Source organism: Nannobrachium achirus (genome assembly GCF_963921795.1).
Source record: "Nannobrachium achirus genome assembly, chromosome: 9".
In the NCBI taxonomy this organism is placed as follows: Eukaryota; Metazoa; Chordata; class Actinopteri; order Myctophiformes; family Myctophidae; genus Nannobrachium; species Nannobrachium achirus.
This window is the reverse complement of record NC_137818.1, coordinates 50,734,024-50,752,785: the sequence shown is the minus strand read 5'-3', so window position 1 is coordinate 50,752,785 and position 18,762 is coordinate 50,734,024. Positions and strand designations below refer to the sequence as shown.

At 41.8% G+C, this 18,762-nt stretch overlaps 1 protein-coding gene across 2 annotated transcripts in view; it reads right to left on the bottom strand.

Moving 5' to 3' along the window:
- Window positions 1-2,033: 2,033 nt before the first annotated feature.
- The window catches only part of itchb (itchy E3 ubiquitin protein ligase b), a 45,684-nt gene continuing 28,955 nt past the window's right edge, over window positions 2,034-18,762 (bottom strand). For both annotated transcript variants that reach the window (XM_080734170.1, XM_080734169.1), the window contains 13 exons: window positions 18,572-18,656; window positions 16,383-16,511; window positions 15,937-16,009; window positions 15,251-15,322; window positions 14,027-14,115; window positions 13,083-13,242; window positions 11,854-11,987; window positions 10,401-10,541; window positions 9,499-9,619; window positions 8,708-8,812; window positions 7,990-8,086; window positions 7,759-7,831; window positions 2,034-6,812 (listed from right to left, as the gene is read on the bottom strand). In XM_080734170.1, the coding sequence (XP_080590296.1) occupies window positions 6,713-6,812; window positions 7,759-7,831; window positions 7,990-8,086; window positions 8,708-8,812; window positions 9,499-9,619; window positions 10,401-10,541; window positions 11,854-11,987; window positions 13,083-13,242; window positions 14,027-14,115; window positions 15,251-15,322; window positions 15,937-16,009; window positions 16,383-16,511; window positions 18,572-18,656 (1,379 nt within the window). In that variant the 3' untranslated portion in view covers window positions 2,034-6,712. The remainder of the gene's footprint in view (window positions 6,813-7,758; window positions 7,832-7,989; window positions 8,087-8,707; window positions 8,813-9,498; window positions 9,620-10,400; window positions 10,542-11,853; window positions 11,988-13,082; window positions 13,243-14,026; window positions 14,116-15,250; window positions 15,323-15,936; window positions 16,010-16,382; window positions 16,512-18,571; window positions 18,657-18,762) is intronic.

Genomic DNA, 18,762 nt, shown 5'->3' with positions numbered 1-18,762 from the left:
GCCAACTTCTCCCCAATAATGGCTGCTGTGCCTATTTATCCTCTGTCATGCGACGTCGTCGCTTGTCATGCGACAGATCAGTGGTTCCCAAACCGTGTGCCATATGACACATGTTCAGGTGTGCCTTGGGATTTTGTGTCAAGCACACAAACGTTCAAACATGGTGAATATAGCCGGCTATTTTCACCATGAATACAGTTGTGCCTCGAGATTTTGACCTGCCCATTGGTGTGCCTTAGTCACAGAAAGTTTGAAAACCACTGCGATGGAGTACGAATTCAGATTAATTTATGAAGTTGTTGTTTGGAAAAGAAAATCCAAATCTACAGTATGTCTGGCAAAGCAGACTGTATTTGTTTTAAATTAAAACATTGAAAAAAGGTTGCCCATTTAGTTAAGTTTATTTTTACATGATAAATCAATGGTTATGTTTGAAAACCTGTTACCTCAGTGTCTTCATGGGCAGGAATGTCTGTCGGGTCTGAAATGATTTTGAGTCAGAAGAAATGCTGACATGGATTTTAGTCGAGCTGAAACTGCTTCTCTGAATGGTACACGGCAAAATCCAGTGTAAAATATGAAGCCATTTGACTGTGTATATAGATTGTAGTACATACTGTACCATGTTTATTTATTTATATATATATAAATCATGTGCAATGGAAAAAGAAAAAAACGTTTTGTTTTGTTTTAAATTTATGAATCAGATGCCAAATCTATAAATGCATTCAGATTTTTCTTCCCCCAATGTGACCGCTGGATGAGAGATGATTGACATTCGTGATCATGCATGTCAAGCTGTCATGTGTTTGTTCTCACATTACAGTATGTTTGGATTTAGTGTTTCTGAAGACATGCAGGGATCTAAGGCAGTGTGGTTCTCAACCTGTGGGTCAGGACCCACAATTTAATGACTTTTAAGATATGATTGTTGGCCTGAAAAGGTTGAGAACCACTGATCTAAGGTGTAATTACCCGGGTTTGATTTTTAAAACCTGTTTCTTAACCACTGTCCTTGTGAGCAGGTGAGCAGGTTAGGATACCAATTTCATCCAGTCAGGAGAGAGAACAGTTTGTACAGCCTAGGATAGACAAGTGAAACTGGAAGTGATGAAACAAATAAGGGGAAAATGGAACTGGAACACAAACTGATAAATTATGTTTCTTTCTCTCCCGATTGAATGAATACATTTGAAAATGTAGCGTCTGTCCGGAGACAGGGCCATTACTGAACACTATAGCAATGATTACTATCAGAATATAAAGCTTTAACTTTTCAACAAACTTTAACGAAAGAATATCACAGCAACTTTAACTCGGTCTGAGCAGAAGCAAGGATAACTATAAGTGTGCTCCTTGGCGCACAGGTCTCCGCCAGGTTAACCAGTTGGATAAATGGCGAGGCCAGACTTATTAGCCCTAGTCACGGCCCGCCCCCTCAGCATCCCCCTGGTGCTGAAGTCACGTTTTGAAGGGTAAACCCCTGCTAAAAGCCCATAGTTAACACAGAAATCGCAAATTTAATGCAATTTCCGAATAGTAAAGTATAAAGCTAGCATGATCAAGAACACAAGAGAGTAAAAGGCACAAAGCATTATAATTTACTTTACCGTTCGAAATAATGATTTGTTGGCTATAAGTCCAGCTATTTCTGTATTAATTTCCCCTTCAAAACTGACGTCAGCACCAGGAAGTTGCTGAGAAATTTGCTGAGTGGGCGGGCCGTGAATAGGGCTAATTGTGTACCAAGTTCATGGACACGTTGTCATTGGGGGTCCAGGTGTTAATCAACTGTAATCAACCTACCAGGTTTTGAGGGGGTGGGACAATCTGAGGGTGATATTTGTTCTAACATTTTTACTCTACATCCATTTTTCATAATCTTCATAAAGGCACAGATATTTCAATGTGACTTCCTGCAAAAGTCTTGTAAAAGTTACATTGCTTGCTTTCATATTAATACCAGTCTTTCAGCCAAGGCACAAACACACCTGTAAGATTTTATTAATTCATTTTTCTATATTACACATCCTTCATGTACATCATAAATCAAACAGGGAAAGAAAATATAGTGTTACCACAAACCTCTTATTAATAAAACCTCGCTTTCTTTACAAAAGAAAAAAATCATTTGTTATCAACACCATTTACAACTTAGGTTCATATACAGGAGAGGAAAAGCAGTTTTGTCGCAAAAGATTCAGGATACCAAAAAGCAAGATGAAAACCAAGATGAGTGGACATTTTATTTGCCATGTGACAGAAATTCACCATTATTTACACGTTTGCTCATCTACCAAGTCCCTGGGATTTCAATTAAACGATGCACTCAGAAGACAATGTGACGAGAATGAACACTTATCTTACAGGCCCTGATTCGAGGACATTCTTAGGCCAGTGGTCAGGCTTTGTTACCCGCAATAACAACAAACATTGGGTAAAGTTTATATCAATCCATATAGCTCTGTATATCCTGCTATGATATTGTTGCTGTCAGGTGGAAACCTCGTCTTGTTCAAAGCACCTTATTGTTTTAGTTTTTTTTTATCATGAAAACAGCAGATCTACAAGCTCACAAAGCATCACCACTACTTTTGTGTGACACTCTTGTGTGAAGAAGTAGTAGGGCATTTAAAAAGAGTTTCTTCTGACAGCAACAATATTCACATTATCGTCGTTGTCGGGTGGAAACCTTGTATCTCCAAGTTTCAAATGTGTACGTTCTTTCGCAAAGTAAAGCCCTGCTTCATCATACAAGGCCGCCACACAAAAGTAGTGAAAACAGTGGATCTACAAGCACACAACGCCTCGCGGTGCGAGGCGTTGTGTGCTTGTAGATCTGCTAGTTTCACTAGTTGAAATCATTTTTAAAATCATAAATGCAAAACGAACCGTTTTGAACATACTAGGTTTTCACCCGACAACAACTATATGTAATACCTCCCTTGCTAAAGGCAATGAAGCCCACCTACAAACAGACTTCATGTATCATCAACCCTTTAAGAGAATTTTAAAAATAATTCTCTTAAGATTCATGAACCGGCTCAAAACAAGACACGTCAATTCTTTACATTTACTAAGACCCGACATAGAAAAATTTAACTCTGAGAGTATACAAATGAACGGTCTGGATTTAGCTGTGAAACAAGCAGAATCACCTCCTGTTGGAGAGAAACTGGCTGACAACTACACAGTAAAAGTGTTAAGTGTTAATTTATCCAATTGTAACTGTACAATTTGTAAAAAAAAAAGGTGCACAAATTGTTTTGTGCAGTCTCAAGAGTTAACACATAGGGTTTTTTTTTACTGTGCAGGCTACTGGAAGTTATTGGACACATGAGCTTGGTTAATATGGATTTGGAAAAATTCAGATTTTTTAACAATCAATCGACTGTGTCAGGCTTGGATCAATGGAACCAACATAGTATGGTTCCATTGATGAGTATGGGGGCGGGGGGGGGGATAAATACTGTCATTTGCCACTTATTAGGAAGCCCACTTGCAACAGAGCATCAGTGTTTCCTTAACTAAGACATCCTAACACTGATCCTGTCTCAGAGTTAATTTAACACTTTCACTTCGCTGCATGTAATCACAATGGCGATTTAGTGCCTCCACTTAAAGCTGCAATCCTCGAGTTGGTCAACAGCAACTAACACAGGATTTGAACCGGGGTCTCCCGCGTGGAAGACCAGAACCTCTACAGCAGGGGTCTTCAACGTTTTCAGGCCAAGGACCCCTTAATTGAGAGAGAGAGATGAAGCTGGGACCCCCACAATCTTTTTTCATAGATTCCATATAGTGTCATCGTTTGACAGCACAATCGTCAGTGTATTTTGGATTAATGTCAATTTGTGTCCAGATATTTAACCACTTGAACCGTCAATACTTATAAAACTTGTCGTTTCACTCTGTACTTAGTCTGCTCTTTCCCCCCTCTACACCAAAGCTCTCAGCTGAAAATGGCCGATCTACAAGCTCACAACGCCTCGCAGCGCGAGGCGTCTCCCAATATGGACACTAGGGTTCAAGTGGTTAATATAAGCAAATATTTGGAGGACCCCCTGTAGTAACTTTGAGGACCCCCTGTTGAAGACCCCTGCTCTACAGCTCAACTAAGAGGAAATCCCTGCGAGGCCAGGGCCAGATATTGGGCTTATCAGCTTGCACCAATAATACCTGACTGTCACAGGTAGTACCAAACACCAGTCTAAAAATGTCTGGATGGAAGCGTAGAGACCATCTCCAAGCACTGCAGATGTACTAGTTTTAAAAGGTTAAAATAACATTTTACTCCAATTTCCAGATTGCAGCCTTTAACTGTCACTGTATATTATATTTCCTGCTACAAAGAAATGCCCACGAAAGTCAAAGAAAATTAAATCCAGTGTTTTGCCATTCAAGTTCATCTTCGCACAGCTGAAGTATGTTTTAGCGGACACACGCACGCACACATCTAGACTCAGTCAACTGACAACAGCGGCTTATTTTGGGGTCTATCGACGCTTGTGTACGGAAAAGTGCCAACCTTTCTGCCAAGGGAAGTCAATATCACATTAACCAATTAATTAAACCTAAAAGCTCACAACCTGTCACATTGCAATGCGCTGTAGATCTGCTTTTCTGGGGCAAAATGTTCCCCCCAGAAAAGGGATGCTGGGGTACAAGTGGTTAAATGGAACCAAAATTAGGTTTAGCAGACTTTCAAAAGCGATCGCGCTTCAACTTGATCCAACTATTCCATTGATTTTGTTTGTGGGTCTAAAGCAATAGTCTACTTATAAGACATTCCCCATAAATATAGAAACGGACTCACCAGGCCACTCTCAGCATTACATGCTACATACACGCCAGCTACGCGCACTTCATTTTACACACACATGTATTCTAGACGAGTGGTTCCCCCACCTTTGAGGCCCTCCAAAACAACCATATTTGAACTGGAGACTCGCAGGTGATAAATGCTATCAAATGGGGCCTATAGCCTAATGCATAACTGGAGGAGCTTCAGATAAAAATGGTTGAGAATCACAGGCAACAAGTGAGCTTGAATATCTGCTATTTCATAATATTCTTTGAAAATCTTTCAATCTTATGAATTTAAATCAATTTTCTTTTAATTATTATTATTTGAATGAAATATGTATTTTTTTCCTATCCTTACCAATTGGCACCTCCTGGTCCTGGTTGCCCCTACTTTGAAAACCAGAGCTTGATAACATTCATCCACTCCTCATTACAACATTTCTACTGCATAGGATTCTTTATTTCCTCGAGTTATGCCTTTAAGGTAGAACTCCTGCAGTTTGCACCTTTGAAGCGCATCTGCTGCAGCCTCCACGCCTTTTTTAAAAGCTCTGTGGATAGTATTTTCTTTGTATTTGTTTAGGTTTACATTAAAATCGTATCAATGACCTTCAAACTAAACTACATTTTGCTATTCATGATTCCTTAAACACATTTGAAACAGATGGAAAGTGTGCAGTACATTCAGAAGAAAAATACTTTCCGAAAGCTATTTTCCCCATCAACTAGCTTCACCATGTCAAAGCTATGACCCCGCCCTCACCGATTATAATAATTATAATTATTTTCATTATTTATACATTTCCGCTTTTCCTGTCAATTCCCATTGTACTGTAGTTCCTTGTGGCTGAACCCCAGAACCCTGCTGGTTGGTTTGTTACGGAGGGTGCGTGCGTCACCTCCGATAAACGTGACACCACTGGTCCGCTTCTTTTTCACCTGAAAGTGAGGCGTTTAAAGGAGGAACGTGCTATTCTTCTCAGTTCAGCTCCCTACTGAACTGAACTTAACCAACCAGTAGGAGTCGCTATTGCAGCGACAGCGATCGCCCTCGCGGTCGGACGCACCACGGAGGAGGCAAACCCCTAGTCTTTACCCCCACGCCCCTTACAAACTCCACTTTGGTTGTAAAGTGAAGATACAATGTAAATCTGTGAATGTTAACTTAACACCCCGAAAGTGTAAAAGTGGACCAACGACCAACTGAAACTAAAGTCTTCAGTGTATGGAGTAAGTGAAATACAGGAAACAGATTAACACACAGCAGTTTTTTTTTTGGAACACGTTGAGACATGGATTGAGTTAAATACTTAACACACAAAATTAAATCGGACACTTGACAAAGAAAACAAATCATGCTGAAACTTAACCGGGCTCTGAACCAGCCCTGCCATTAAACGGGCAGTGTCCCGGTTCCGAGCGCAAAGTGGACGACATTCTGACAGACAGAAGATGCGTCCTGTGTTTTTGGTTTGGATTTGTAAAAAAAATAAATCCTCATGTAGCCATCAGCCTTAAAATCCTACATTCATACTCCGCATCAGGAAGGTGTTGCTTGCCGAAAAGCATCGATACAAGCAAACAACTTGTAGATCAGTTCCTTTCAGTAAAGTGGCCCTGTCGCATTATAGAGTATAAATGAAGCTTGGCAAGCCTGTCCTTTTCCAACCACATGCACCTTGCAGCCATTTACTCGCGCACACACACGCACACACACACACACACACACACACACACACACACACACACACACACACACACACACACACACACACACACACGCGCGCACACACACACACACACAAATGCACAGTGCCCATGTATTTATGTTACACACACGCGCCTTTTTCCGATAGGCTCCCTGATTTGAACACTGCCGTGTTTTGCTGGGTGCTCGTCGCGTCTCTCACTCCTGCCCGAAGCCTTCCGTCTCCTCGATGGCGAACATCAGCTTCTCTTTCAGCTGCTCGTAGCTCTTGTACGGAGGCAAGTCCAGCCTGTTGAAGCTGCCAGACAAAACAATACATGTAGTGGTCACGGCCATCCTTAACCACTTGAATCCCAACGCCCGCTATTCTGGGGAGGGGGGGCTTTTGCCAAAAATAGCAGATCTACAAGCTCACTGTGCGTCGTAAAATGGCACGTTGTGAGCTTGCAGATCGGCTATTTTTGGTGAAGAGATTTGGAAGAGGTATGGTTGCGAGTTGCAACTCAGGTCTGTTTCACCAAGAATAGAGTGTTTACGTGGTTACATTATATACTAAAGATATTATTTATCTTTCAAATAAAAAGTGAGGGAGGACTAAGTAATAAAGAAGTTAAGATTTCTAGCGTAAAGACATTCCCCATAAATATAGAAACGGACTCATCAGGCCGCAGTTTAAACCCTCTGCCACTCTCAGCATTAAATGCTACATGCTACATCCACGCCAGCTACGTGCACTATCTTTTACACACACTTGTATTCTAGACGAGTGGTTCCCCCACCTTTGAGGCCCTCCAAAACAACCATATTTGAACTTGAGACCGCCCCCTTGCCTGGCTCCAGCCCATAGACCCGCCCACTCTCTCAGCAGACTGGTTCTCTTGGTCTGGTATTGTCATATGACGCTTAACTTGATATGGTATCTTGGTGTACCAGCCAATGAAATCAATGCAAGATGGAGAAGGGGGTGGGTCTAACTTTTGAAAATCAACAGAAACAGTGGAGGGGTGGAGCTCAGCCAAAGCTCTTAATTGCTCCCTTTGAACTTCAAAGGGGGGTTGTGCACAGTGCACACCTCGTTAGTTTCACCAAGAATAGAGTGTTTACATGGTTACATTATATACTAAAGATATTATTTATCTTTCAAATAAAAAGTAAGGGAGGACTAAGTAATAAAGAAGTTAAGATTTCTAGCGTAATGTTATCTTCCAGAGAACTTTAGGCTGATTGGAACTGTGTCTACTCACCATGTGTGACTCCTGGGAAGCCAGTTCTCCTTTCCAACTTTCTCAATACAGAATTTCTGTGGGCCGTTGCTCCCTATGAGGCAAAGTACATACAACACCTGTCAGTATCGATTCAGGTTATTATAGTTTAGCATTGTGCATAACTACGTCCATTACTCTTTCTCCGTCGTAGGACCCCGTCATACATATACAATACAATAGAGCTTTAAGTGGTTCAATGGCTTCTCTCACCCATCAGGTCAGCGAAGCCTCCCACAGGCAGTCGGCAGGTTCCAGTGACAAACTGCAGCAGTCTCATCCTCTTCTCATTGTCCATCTCCTTAATCAGCTATGACAGACAGACACACACACAGAATCTGGCTTAAAAAATTCTCCCAGCACACAAATAGTCTGTTCCAGGGACCCCCAGGAGCAAGGATTTTAGTTAAATGTTCGCCTATTTTTTTATATATATATATTCAAGGATTTGCACAAATACGATTTTTCAAAAATAAGCAGATCTACAAGTTCACAGCACAGCACAAAGTGACACACTATGAGTTTGTTTGTATATCTGCCATTTTTGAACAGCCAAAGTATGAAATAATGTTTTTTTAGCTCAAATCTAAAATGACTTGACATTCCTGGTTTTAATGGGTTAATGGCATACAATGAGATTTACACAACTACAAGGCGACAGACCATGCAGACAGTTTATTTCTATTCCCTTAAATCTGGTTTTGGAATGAAAACGTTGCCCCAGGAAAGATTAGGTCACATCAATTTCACTTTTCTTCTATGTTAGGATTACAGCAAATTCTCATTTAAAGAGATGAAGTCTGTGAAAGATTTTGAATTAGCATAAGACCAAATTTTGTAGATAGATATTCTAGGTCATTCTAAGTCATATCATCTAACTCTAACCCAGAATGAACTCAGAATGTGACTGTGTAGCTTCTAAAGTACTGACCTGCCAGAACCAGACGATCTGCTTGCTGCTGCGTGCATAGTGTCTGTAGATGGTGCTCCTCTGCCAGTCTGCCAGGTCAATCTCCTGCATACCACACAGCATCACCTACAACAGAAATGACCCACTATTGACCTATTGACAGCCTTCTGGTTGGTCCCTGACTCACTAACCAGCAGGATCTTCCTGCCTTGTTCTACCCTGGTTTACTAGTGTGTCACACAAAAGTAGTGAAAATAGCAGATCTACAAGTAAGCTAAAGAAAACAAACAAACAAACACAAGTTTTCCATGACAGCAATGATATACGCATGCATATATCAGGGGCGGCCATAGCTAAATGGTTAGGGAGCCTGCCTGGGGAACCAGGGACTGGAACCAGTTCGTTCGATTCCCGGCCAGGATAGCAATGTCGATGTGTGTCCCTGAGCAAGACTCTTAACCCCTAATTGCTCACGCGCTCCTTGTGGGCAGCGAAGCAGCTGGGTTGGGCTGCAAATACTGAATTTCCCTCGCGGGAGGAGTAGGTATCTATGATTATGCAAACGTTTAAACTGTAAACATTGCATAAACTGCTGAGCAGCAATAATTGGATCCAGAAAGTACAAACTAACTATGAACATGTGACAATAAAGTTGAGTTGAATATTATACTGTCACGGTCAATGTAACCACTTTAAACGTCATATTATGTAAATGTTTAAACTGTGAACTTTGCATACGTTTCCTGGCAGCAAGAAGAACAAACGAGGAAGAACAGACTAACATGAACAGGACGTGCATGTCCAACACAAACCTCCAGCTCTTTGGCATCAAAATACTGCAGATACTGCTGGGGGAGGACCTCATTGAAGCCTTCCAAGAAAGCCTGGGTCTGCTCTTCCACTCCTCTGGAGAGACGCCACTCTGCTACCAGCCTATAGACACACATAAACACCTTATTAACTCATAGGAGGTCCACGAAGTGTCAACACGCCAAACTCTTTGATGTCTCCCTGTGCCTGTTGGCGCGATTGCCGCGTTGTACAGTAAACTGTATTAATCTGTAGCTACTGTACAAAGCTACCGTGGTAACACTCTATTTCCCGAAATGTAGCGTGAGATCATGTGACCGGGAAGTCTGTCTCCCTCATTCACTTCAGTGTAACGCTGCTGCACAAATGGGCATTTTTCTATAATCTAACTTTTAAATCACCTTCATGTTTAAAATGCGGCCTTCTCTACGGGCCGTTATAAAAGCACTGTGGCCCGCGATTGTTTGAAAACTGTCCTGACTGAAAGAAAATACTATCGTGAAAATAAACAGGACATACTAGGATTACATTTACTCAGATTACTTTTTTGCCAGGACTTTTGCTAACTATCTACAAGCTTGCAGCATCTGCTATTTTTCTTTGAATATTTTGACCCAATGCTATAAATGTCTTCTAAATCCTTCTTATTTGGCCGCGGACCCCCATCTCAAAATATGTTGTTCCAGGGACTCCCAGAAGCAGAGATTTGTTACAAAAAATATATATTCAAGATTTGCTGCCACGATTTTTCAATAGCTAAAGTATAAAATAATTCTAGGTCTTAATGGGTCAATAATACATACGACTTATAGCACTTTTCTAGGTACTCAAAGTGGCTTTACAGAACATGATAAAAACAACTGTATTAGGGGGAAAAATCTTTTCTACTACCATTGTGACCCACCTAACATACTCCTCCTTGTTCTCCTCGGTGACCAGCAGATCTCCTCCTCCCTCTTTCAGCTCATGGGTGGTGATCTCCCCCAGGATCTCCTTGTCTACAGAGAAGAACATCTCCAGACCACATTCCTCTATGTTGTTATCCCTGCAGAGAGAGAACATAGTTATTACTACAGCCTCACCTCCTAGCTTCTTGGTATAACGGTTAGGTACCACTGCCATGTACAATGGCTATACTTAATATTAGGTATAGCCGATGTATTTGGCAGTGGTTCCCAAATGAGATTTCAAATTACAGTTAATCATTTGAAAAGCTATAATAATTCCCTTAAAGGACAACTTTAGTTTTTTACAACATGGGTTAATATTTTAGATTGTAATTAAAGAATCTAAAAGATGGGTGTTAACTCAGTTAGCGCCGGGCGACTTTACGAGCGACTAGTTCACTATGGCGTTTGGTGCCGAGCGACTCGGAGCGACTTTTATATAAAAGCATTGTTTAAGCTTTTAATATGTGTTTATAGACGGAGCGAAATGGTTAGCTTACCTCAGCTAATGTCCACACGTAAACCGTGAAAAAAAAGGATACGATTATGACGTCACCTTTAAACCAGGGCTTCCTGTTGACAACAGGCCTCTGCTAGCGTTAGCCTCAATGCAACCATCCGACCCTCACGTAGCTTCACTAGGTCGGATTTTGATTCTGAAACTTTCTGTGTGGCATCTATATACGTCCCGATGCCCATACCAATGGTGGTTTGAGACGATCAAGCACGAATTGAACAGTATTGAGCTGAAATGGTGACCGGCGGCCCGTCCATGTTAAGTCAATGAGGACCAAGTCAGCGTCTCATCCTGTTATGTGGATTTAAACAGGCTTAACATGGGACCATGTCAGTGTATGGTGTATGGTGGTCTCTAGTGGTCATCTGGTGGTATGGTATGGTGAACGTGCATTCGTTAAGGTGGTCTGGTTAAGGTGGTCTGGGGGGATACAAAATAGCTATTTCCTGGCGTTATAAGCGCACATTCATATTCATATTTTGGAAATCTGGCCCTGTATGAGTTAAATTGATTTCATTTACTTCTTTCTATTGTTTTAGAGATTCTTATTTCAGTGGTTGGGGGCATGCGTACAAGTGGCTAAATATGTCATTTTACACAGAATAAGCCCATTCCCAAGATACAACGCAACCTAGAAGTGTTACTGTAAATAGCAATAAAGAAACCGCTGGCTTATTGTGTCTAAAAAGACATATTTAGCCACTTGTACGCATGCCCCCATGCGTACGCATGCCCCCCATTTTAGCACGGTAAACGCGATAAAACAATAGAACGAAGCAAATGAAAACATTTTCACACACACTTTTTCTTTTCTCTAATTACAATCTAAAATATGAACCCTGGTTGTAAAAAAACAAAGTTGTCATTTAATATTGGTGTATAATAATAAACACCTGATCCATATGAGTGAGTTGTAGAACTCTGGGTCTATTGACTCCAGGTCTTTGAGGGCCAGAGGCTTGTTGAGGATGCGCTTGTAGAACGGCAGAGAGAACCCTGTGTCAATAAACTTTCCATGGAACAGCGCCTGTAAACACAAACATACAGAGCTTAAAAACAAATATGCCAGTGATTTAGACAGGCAGTATGCATATTGAACATCAACCACATATTTTCTTAAAATGTAATAACTAAATGTACCAAAACAGTCAGATCTAATTGTCCTCATCAGTGTGAGAACTTTTGTACTGCCAAGTATGTTGCATGCAACCTTGTTGGGGTCGCAGGGTCTGATGTTAAGGTTTATTTTAGTTTAGTTTTTTCAAATTTCTCAAACCTACTTGCCTACATTGTACTGTATGTGCCCTGTTGACTGTGTGTAAAAAAAACTACAGAAAACAATATATACCTATAGTATATAACATCAATCCTTATGTTTTATTCTAGATGAGAACTATTTCCTTCATTATTTCAGATCAGGCTTGTTCAGCATGACTCCTGTTAGTTACAGTAAGTCTGCAAGTGCTTGTGACTACCTGTATTTAAATAATAACTACATTCAGGGTTCCCACTCATTTTTACCAATTAATTTCCAAAACTTTTCCAAAACTTTTCCAGAATATTTAACCCAATTTCCAGGACTATAGAACAATAATTCAGCTCAATAACAGGTCGCTTACTCCTGTGTGCAATGCCCAAAGACAGGTAGTGTATGCCAGTGGTTCTCAACCTTTTCAGGCCGTGGCCACGAAACACGGTTCTATTGTGAAAATAGCTGATCTACATGCTCACAACGCCTCGCAACGCGAGGCGTTGTGAGCATGTAGATTGGCTATTTTCACAATTTCTGCCTCTAATATTTGACAATTTGGCCCATGTTTAATTTGTCATTTCAGAGGTATTAACAAAATCAATAACCAAAGACAATGCATAGCTACTTTTTCCAGGACCTTCCAGGACCTTTGATAAATTCCAAAACTTTTCCAGTACTGGAAAAATATTGTTTCTAATTTCAAAATATTTCCAGGAATTTCATGACCGTTTTCAATGGTTTTGGACATAATGTAACAGTGACAATAAAAAGCGTAACTCTTCTGTACCTCTGTACAGTACAATTAGCACTATATAGTGCTAACGCTCTTACTAGCCATGCTGCCAAAAGGTTGAACACAAAATGACTGACCATGGCAATGAAGCGCCCAATGAACTTGAAGTACTTCAGGTGGTCGGGGTTGATGTAGGAGGCGGGGTTAATCTGGAGACAGTAGTTGTCTTTCCCGGCATACTCGAACAGACAATACATGGGGTTCAACACCTCATGGGACAGCAGAAAGAACCATTCCCTAAAGTGGACAGACAGACAGACAGACAGACAGACAGACAGACAGACAGACAGAGGAGCCTTTAATAAAGGACCGCAGAACAGTAGATGTATTGTACAGCATGGATCTTCAAAAAGGGGTCCTCAGAGTTACTGCAGGGGGTCCTCCAAATCATTGAGTGATAGAAAGGTTTTTTTTCCTCCTTTTTAATATTAACCACTTGAACCATAGTGTCCATATTCTGAGAACTTTAGCCAAACATAGCAGATCTACAAGCTCACAACGCGTTGTGTGCTTGTAGATTGGCTATTTTCGGCAAAGCGCTTTGGTGTAGAGGGGAAAAAGAGCAGACTAAGGACAGAGTGGAAGGTCAAGTTTATAAAGTGTTGACGGTTCAAGTGGTTTTATATAGTTTCATTGTTTGACAGCACAATCGTCAGTTTATTTTGGATTTCAGATTTTGGAAAATATCTGAAAACACAAATTGACATGAATCCAAAATAAACTGAGGATTGTGCTGTCAAACAATGAAACTATATGGAATCTATGAACAGGTTGTGGGGGTCCCTGCTTCATCTCTCTCTCAACTAAGGGGTTGAGGACCCCTGTTGGGATAGGCAAGGCCTGAAACACACTGGAAGTGAACCGCAAAACGGGCCCCTGCTGCAAACGCTGGAAGCCGATCATAGCCAATCAGAGTGGGATATGGACAGATATATCTTGATCACCTGACTCCAGAGAATGTTTACCGTGTTGTGAGAGTTTAAGACAGGTTTTAGACTAAATCTAAAAAAGATGGACTTGCCTGGCCACCCCTCCGTAGTCAAGGCCCTCTTCTCCAGGGAAGATGATCCACAGCCTCCTGCGGAGATCCTGGGAGTTGAAGCTCATGATCTAAAACAAACACATGTATTGTTAATGATGCATAAATAAATATATATGGGGGGGGGGGGGGGGGGGGGCAATACTATGTTTATAGCAGGGGTCTTCCACAGGGGGTCTGGGACACCTAGGGCCTCCCCAGAGTTACTGCAGGGGGTCCGCCAAATCTTTGTGATAGGATAATTATTTTAAATGAACAACTTTAACCCTCACATCCCTATTCTGAGGAGAACTTTAGCCAAGAATAGCAGATCTACAATCGTAGATTGGCGTTGAGAGCTTGTAGATCGTCTATTTTTGGCAAATAGGTTTGGTGTAGAGGTTTTTAAAAAAAAGCAGATCAAATTGACTAAGTATCGATGATTTAAAGTTGTACTATGTAACTTTTTTTATAAAACAAATCTTAAAATTCTCCTAACTATTAAATCACAAAAGTTTTAGAAGATCCGCGCCGTGAATTTCAGCCTGTAAAGCCTTCTCTATATGTAAACTGAGATCCTTGCCGTGGACCGGATCTCGCGCGAAAATTGCGTCATCATACTACCGGCCAATCACAGCGAGGGTTATACAACTGCCGGCCAATCACAGCGCATCTTGAAGTGGGGTCGCTATGGCAGCCATATTTGTTGTCGCCCGTTTGTACCATCCCTTCTCTAGGTAATTTCGCCTACCAGGCAGGGTGAAGGAGTCCGTATCTCTGGAATTACTGAACGCACAGGAACAAGGGACCCCTTAAAAGATAGATCTCAGCGAGGTGGAGGCAGACGCGGGGGTCTGAAGGTACGAAAAACGGACGAAAGACGCGGACGCGACCGCGGTTTGCTATAGGGCTAATGACCACTAGTTGGGCAACTTACACAGTATGGCTTTAAGTTGTTAAATGTCTGAAAAAGACACAATAACACGCATCCAACAGAGACTGATGACAATGATACAACAATATGTAGTGGGGGGGTCCCTGCTTCATCTCTCTCTCAAATAACGGGTCCTTGGCCTGAAAACATTGAAGACCCCTGGTTTATAGTATTGCTAGTATACAATACCAATTCTGTTGGTATACTGTTTTATAATGGGGGGCACAGCCATAGGATATGGCTATTTGAGGGTCCTTGATGTGGAAAGGATCAGGTGGTGTTAAAACATTTACCTGAGCGAAGGAGTCCTCAAACAGAGTTTTGCGGGTGACCGTGATCTTGATGTGTTGAGGCATTGACAGTTGCTGTGGAGAGGGAAGTCACAAGTGATTAATAGCCCTATTATGGGAATGTAATTATAGGCTAAAGTGTCCAAGATCTTATGAAAATAACGAAAGCTTGTAATGTGACTCGTTGTGAGCTTGTTGATCAGCTATTTCAACTATTCCTCATACGACGAAGTGTACAGGGGCCTACGTAAATTGCTTGTAATTGTTGCTTGTAGATCAGCTCTTTGACAAGCAACACTTGACCAATGGAAGAGTAGGGAGACCAATTCTGCTCCAACCATTAAAGTATGTTTTTTTTTGTGGGTCAATTTCATCCAATTCCGAGGTAGAACCCATTTATTAGCTTAAATTTTGGAGTGTTCCAATTCCAGTTGTGTTTGCTCTTTTTGTTTAATCACTTCCAATTTCCTTGTTTATCCTCAACGAGTTCTCTCTCCTGATTGGATGAAATTGGTATCCTTAAAATGTATATGTTTATTAAAGAGCTGGATAGATGGGGAGAACTCTGTTACTGAACAAACACCCGATAGCGATGATTACTATGCAAATATAAAGCTATTTAACACAAATACTTGCACACCCTTTAAGGAAAAGCACGTTGTTTATAATCCTTATATTATTAGTGTTACCTGGCACCAGAATCTGAAGTACTGCACTTTGGCTTTGAAGTCACGTACATAGGTTATCTGTGGCCCATTTTCACTGGAATTGGGGGGGGGGGAAGAAAGAGAGAGAGAGAGAGAGAGAGAGAGAGAGAGAGAGAGAGAGAGAGAGAGAGAGAGAGAGAGAGAGAGAGAATTTATATATATATTTACTGTATATTTAGTGTTCTCTATCCTATAACACAAGAAACATTTTCAATCTCTAATAAACTTATTTTACACTAATTAACTTGGCAAACAAAGGAATAAAGAAAAAAAAACTTTTTTACACAGCTTGTATTCTACAAATATAATATACTTTTACAATAGGATTATCTTATACATCTTAGCGAGCATACGGCACACTTTAGTTAATGTGATTTCAATGGAGCTCCGAGAGGTTTTCTTGCTCAGTATTGAGCCTGTTGACATACAGTGATGATTTGCCGGTGCGCGGGTCGATGTAGGTGGTGGTTCTCCTGTTGTGGTCTACGAAGTAGGGAATGCCGTCCACCGTGAACCTCATCTCCCAGCCCTCTGGCAATGGCTTATCATTCAGCAGCCTGGTCCAAGGATAAGAACACAAGTATATGACTAGTTAAAATGGAGACGAAACCCTAGGCTAATTGTGTTGTTTGTTTTCCCAGTTCTGGTTAAAAAACTGCAGCAGGCAAAAATGTAACATGTATTCATTCATTTTAGATTGTTTTGAATAATGTTGCCTATAATGGCATGCCCATCATGGAACGGTAGGTTGAAAGCATGAATACATCCACAGTGATGTTAATAGGTTTTTAATGTAATGAGTCCCCAGGACCCACAAAGGGTCTTTCGGATGAGTCCCAGGGATATTTTATGGGTCCCACAAAAATTCAACGCGTCATGTCATTTTTGACAAAGTGCAGCATTTAACTTGAATTGGTTATTATATGGTTATGTTCATGTTACGTAGAAATGTGTCTGAAAGAAATGAACCACAATTCCAAATCTTACAATTTTAATACTTCCAAATAGTCATGTGACGGTTTGATTTTTTTTATACCGAACCGGTAATATCGGATGTTGACCACTTGGGGGCGCAGATAGAAGCTTTTACCGAGTCTTCATAATCAACAGCCACCTGTTATTTTATATACATCGATAATATATGGATCTTCTCAGTGAGATGATGTCTCCTGTTTGTACTGTTACTGCTTCTATGGAATGGCGTGCTTGTGTTTGCTCTGCTGTACAGAGAACCAGTGGACTGGGTCAAAAACAGTGGATTGGGTTGCTTGTAGATCGGCTACTTTTGTTTTGAACGGTTGATCCTAGAGGGACGTGCCACCCCTCTATGGATGCGGGAGGGCAAGGCACAGGCGGCCGCGGTGGTACGCTGCCCCGGCGGACCACCAAATGGAGGCGGGTCGCTGTCTGAGCAGTGAGCTGCAGTGTAGAGACGTGACGTCACGTTTCTGCGCCGTGCTACACGTTCTGTGGGGGAACCCTTTTCGGTGTATCACCTAACACGCTGTGCCACTATGGTCAGAGAGCGGCCCGGTGCTACGCTAAAACTCAGGCACCCATTGAATTCTGTGACCAAGCGCAGTCGCACAAAATGGCGTCGTGGATTCAAAACACACACACACAGTCTTAGTTCTATCGTCTGTTTTAAGACTTTCTACGCGGATTTCATTTGTGTTAACGTAGGGTCAAGTAGCATGCCTTCACCCATGAACAATGGTGGCGTCTGTGGACTTTTTAAAATATTATTTTTTTCGCGACGTGGTAAATTATTTTAACGTGGACACCAATGGTCCATGGAGGCGATGCGTCCGTGGGACCCCAGAACAATGACGTGAATGCGTCTCTAGGCAACGTGAATGCGTCAGAGACGCGGGACGCGCACGTATTGACGTCACTGCATCCACCAGACAGTGTTTTACACACCAGTAAGGCTCCCTAATCGGGAGATAAGCGACCGTAGGTCACTTATCTCCACAAATAGGGCAAAAATGTGTTTTGCCAAAATCTTCCTGATCCATGTTGATGACATGAGTGTAGACATACTGTGTAGTGATTTTCGTGATTTTAGGGCAAAATCTGTGGGAGCAGTGTCCAAAAATGTGTTTTTAAAAATCGGCCTGGAGGTGGCGCTATATGGGACAGATTCATGTTGATGGGATGAGTGTAGACATACTGTGTACCGATTTGCGTGATTTTAGGGCGAAAATTGTAGGAGCAGTGTCCAAAAATGTGTTTTGCAAGAATCGGCCTCATGGTGGCGCTAGAAGAGGGCCATGTGAGAAATGAGGGGTGGGGTCTCCGCGCCGGCAAGGCGGACGAATAGGTACCGGCCCCGGCTGTCCCGGTCGCTCCTAGCCGGAGTTACGGCATTTTATGTGAGCTGCAGTGTAGGGGGTCCTCCACTGGGGGCGCCACCACTTTTGCATCCGTTCTGGAGCACCAGGAGTCGGTGGTCCCCGGGAATTCCCCGTGAGCAGCCCCGTTGGGGTGGTCATTTGGTCATGTTTACGCATTTGGTCATTTTTTACATCTGGGGGTCCCCCAGGTACACATTACAGTAGGAGACTCACAACGGTCATACCTGCGTACAGAAAAACATAAAAATGTGTACACTAACCCCTGTGTGCGCGGGTCTTCCCATTGTGTTGTCCGTGTGGGGTGATGTACATAGTACACTCTGCCGTTGGCGTCAGTTCTCTTCTCTGAAACACACAACTCATTAGTCAGTAACTGTGTCTACAAGAAAAGAAACAAACTGTCAATCCTACTATGCTTGTAGAGCATTCATAAAATGTGAAAGACTTCAGA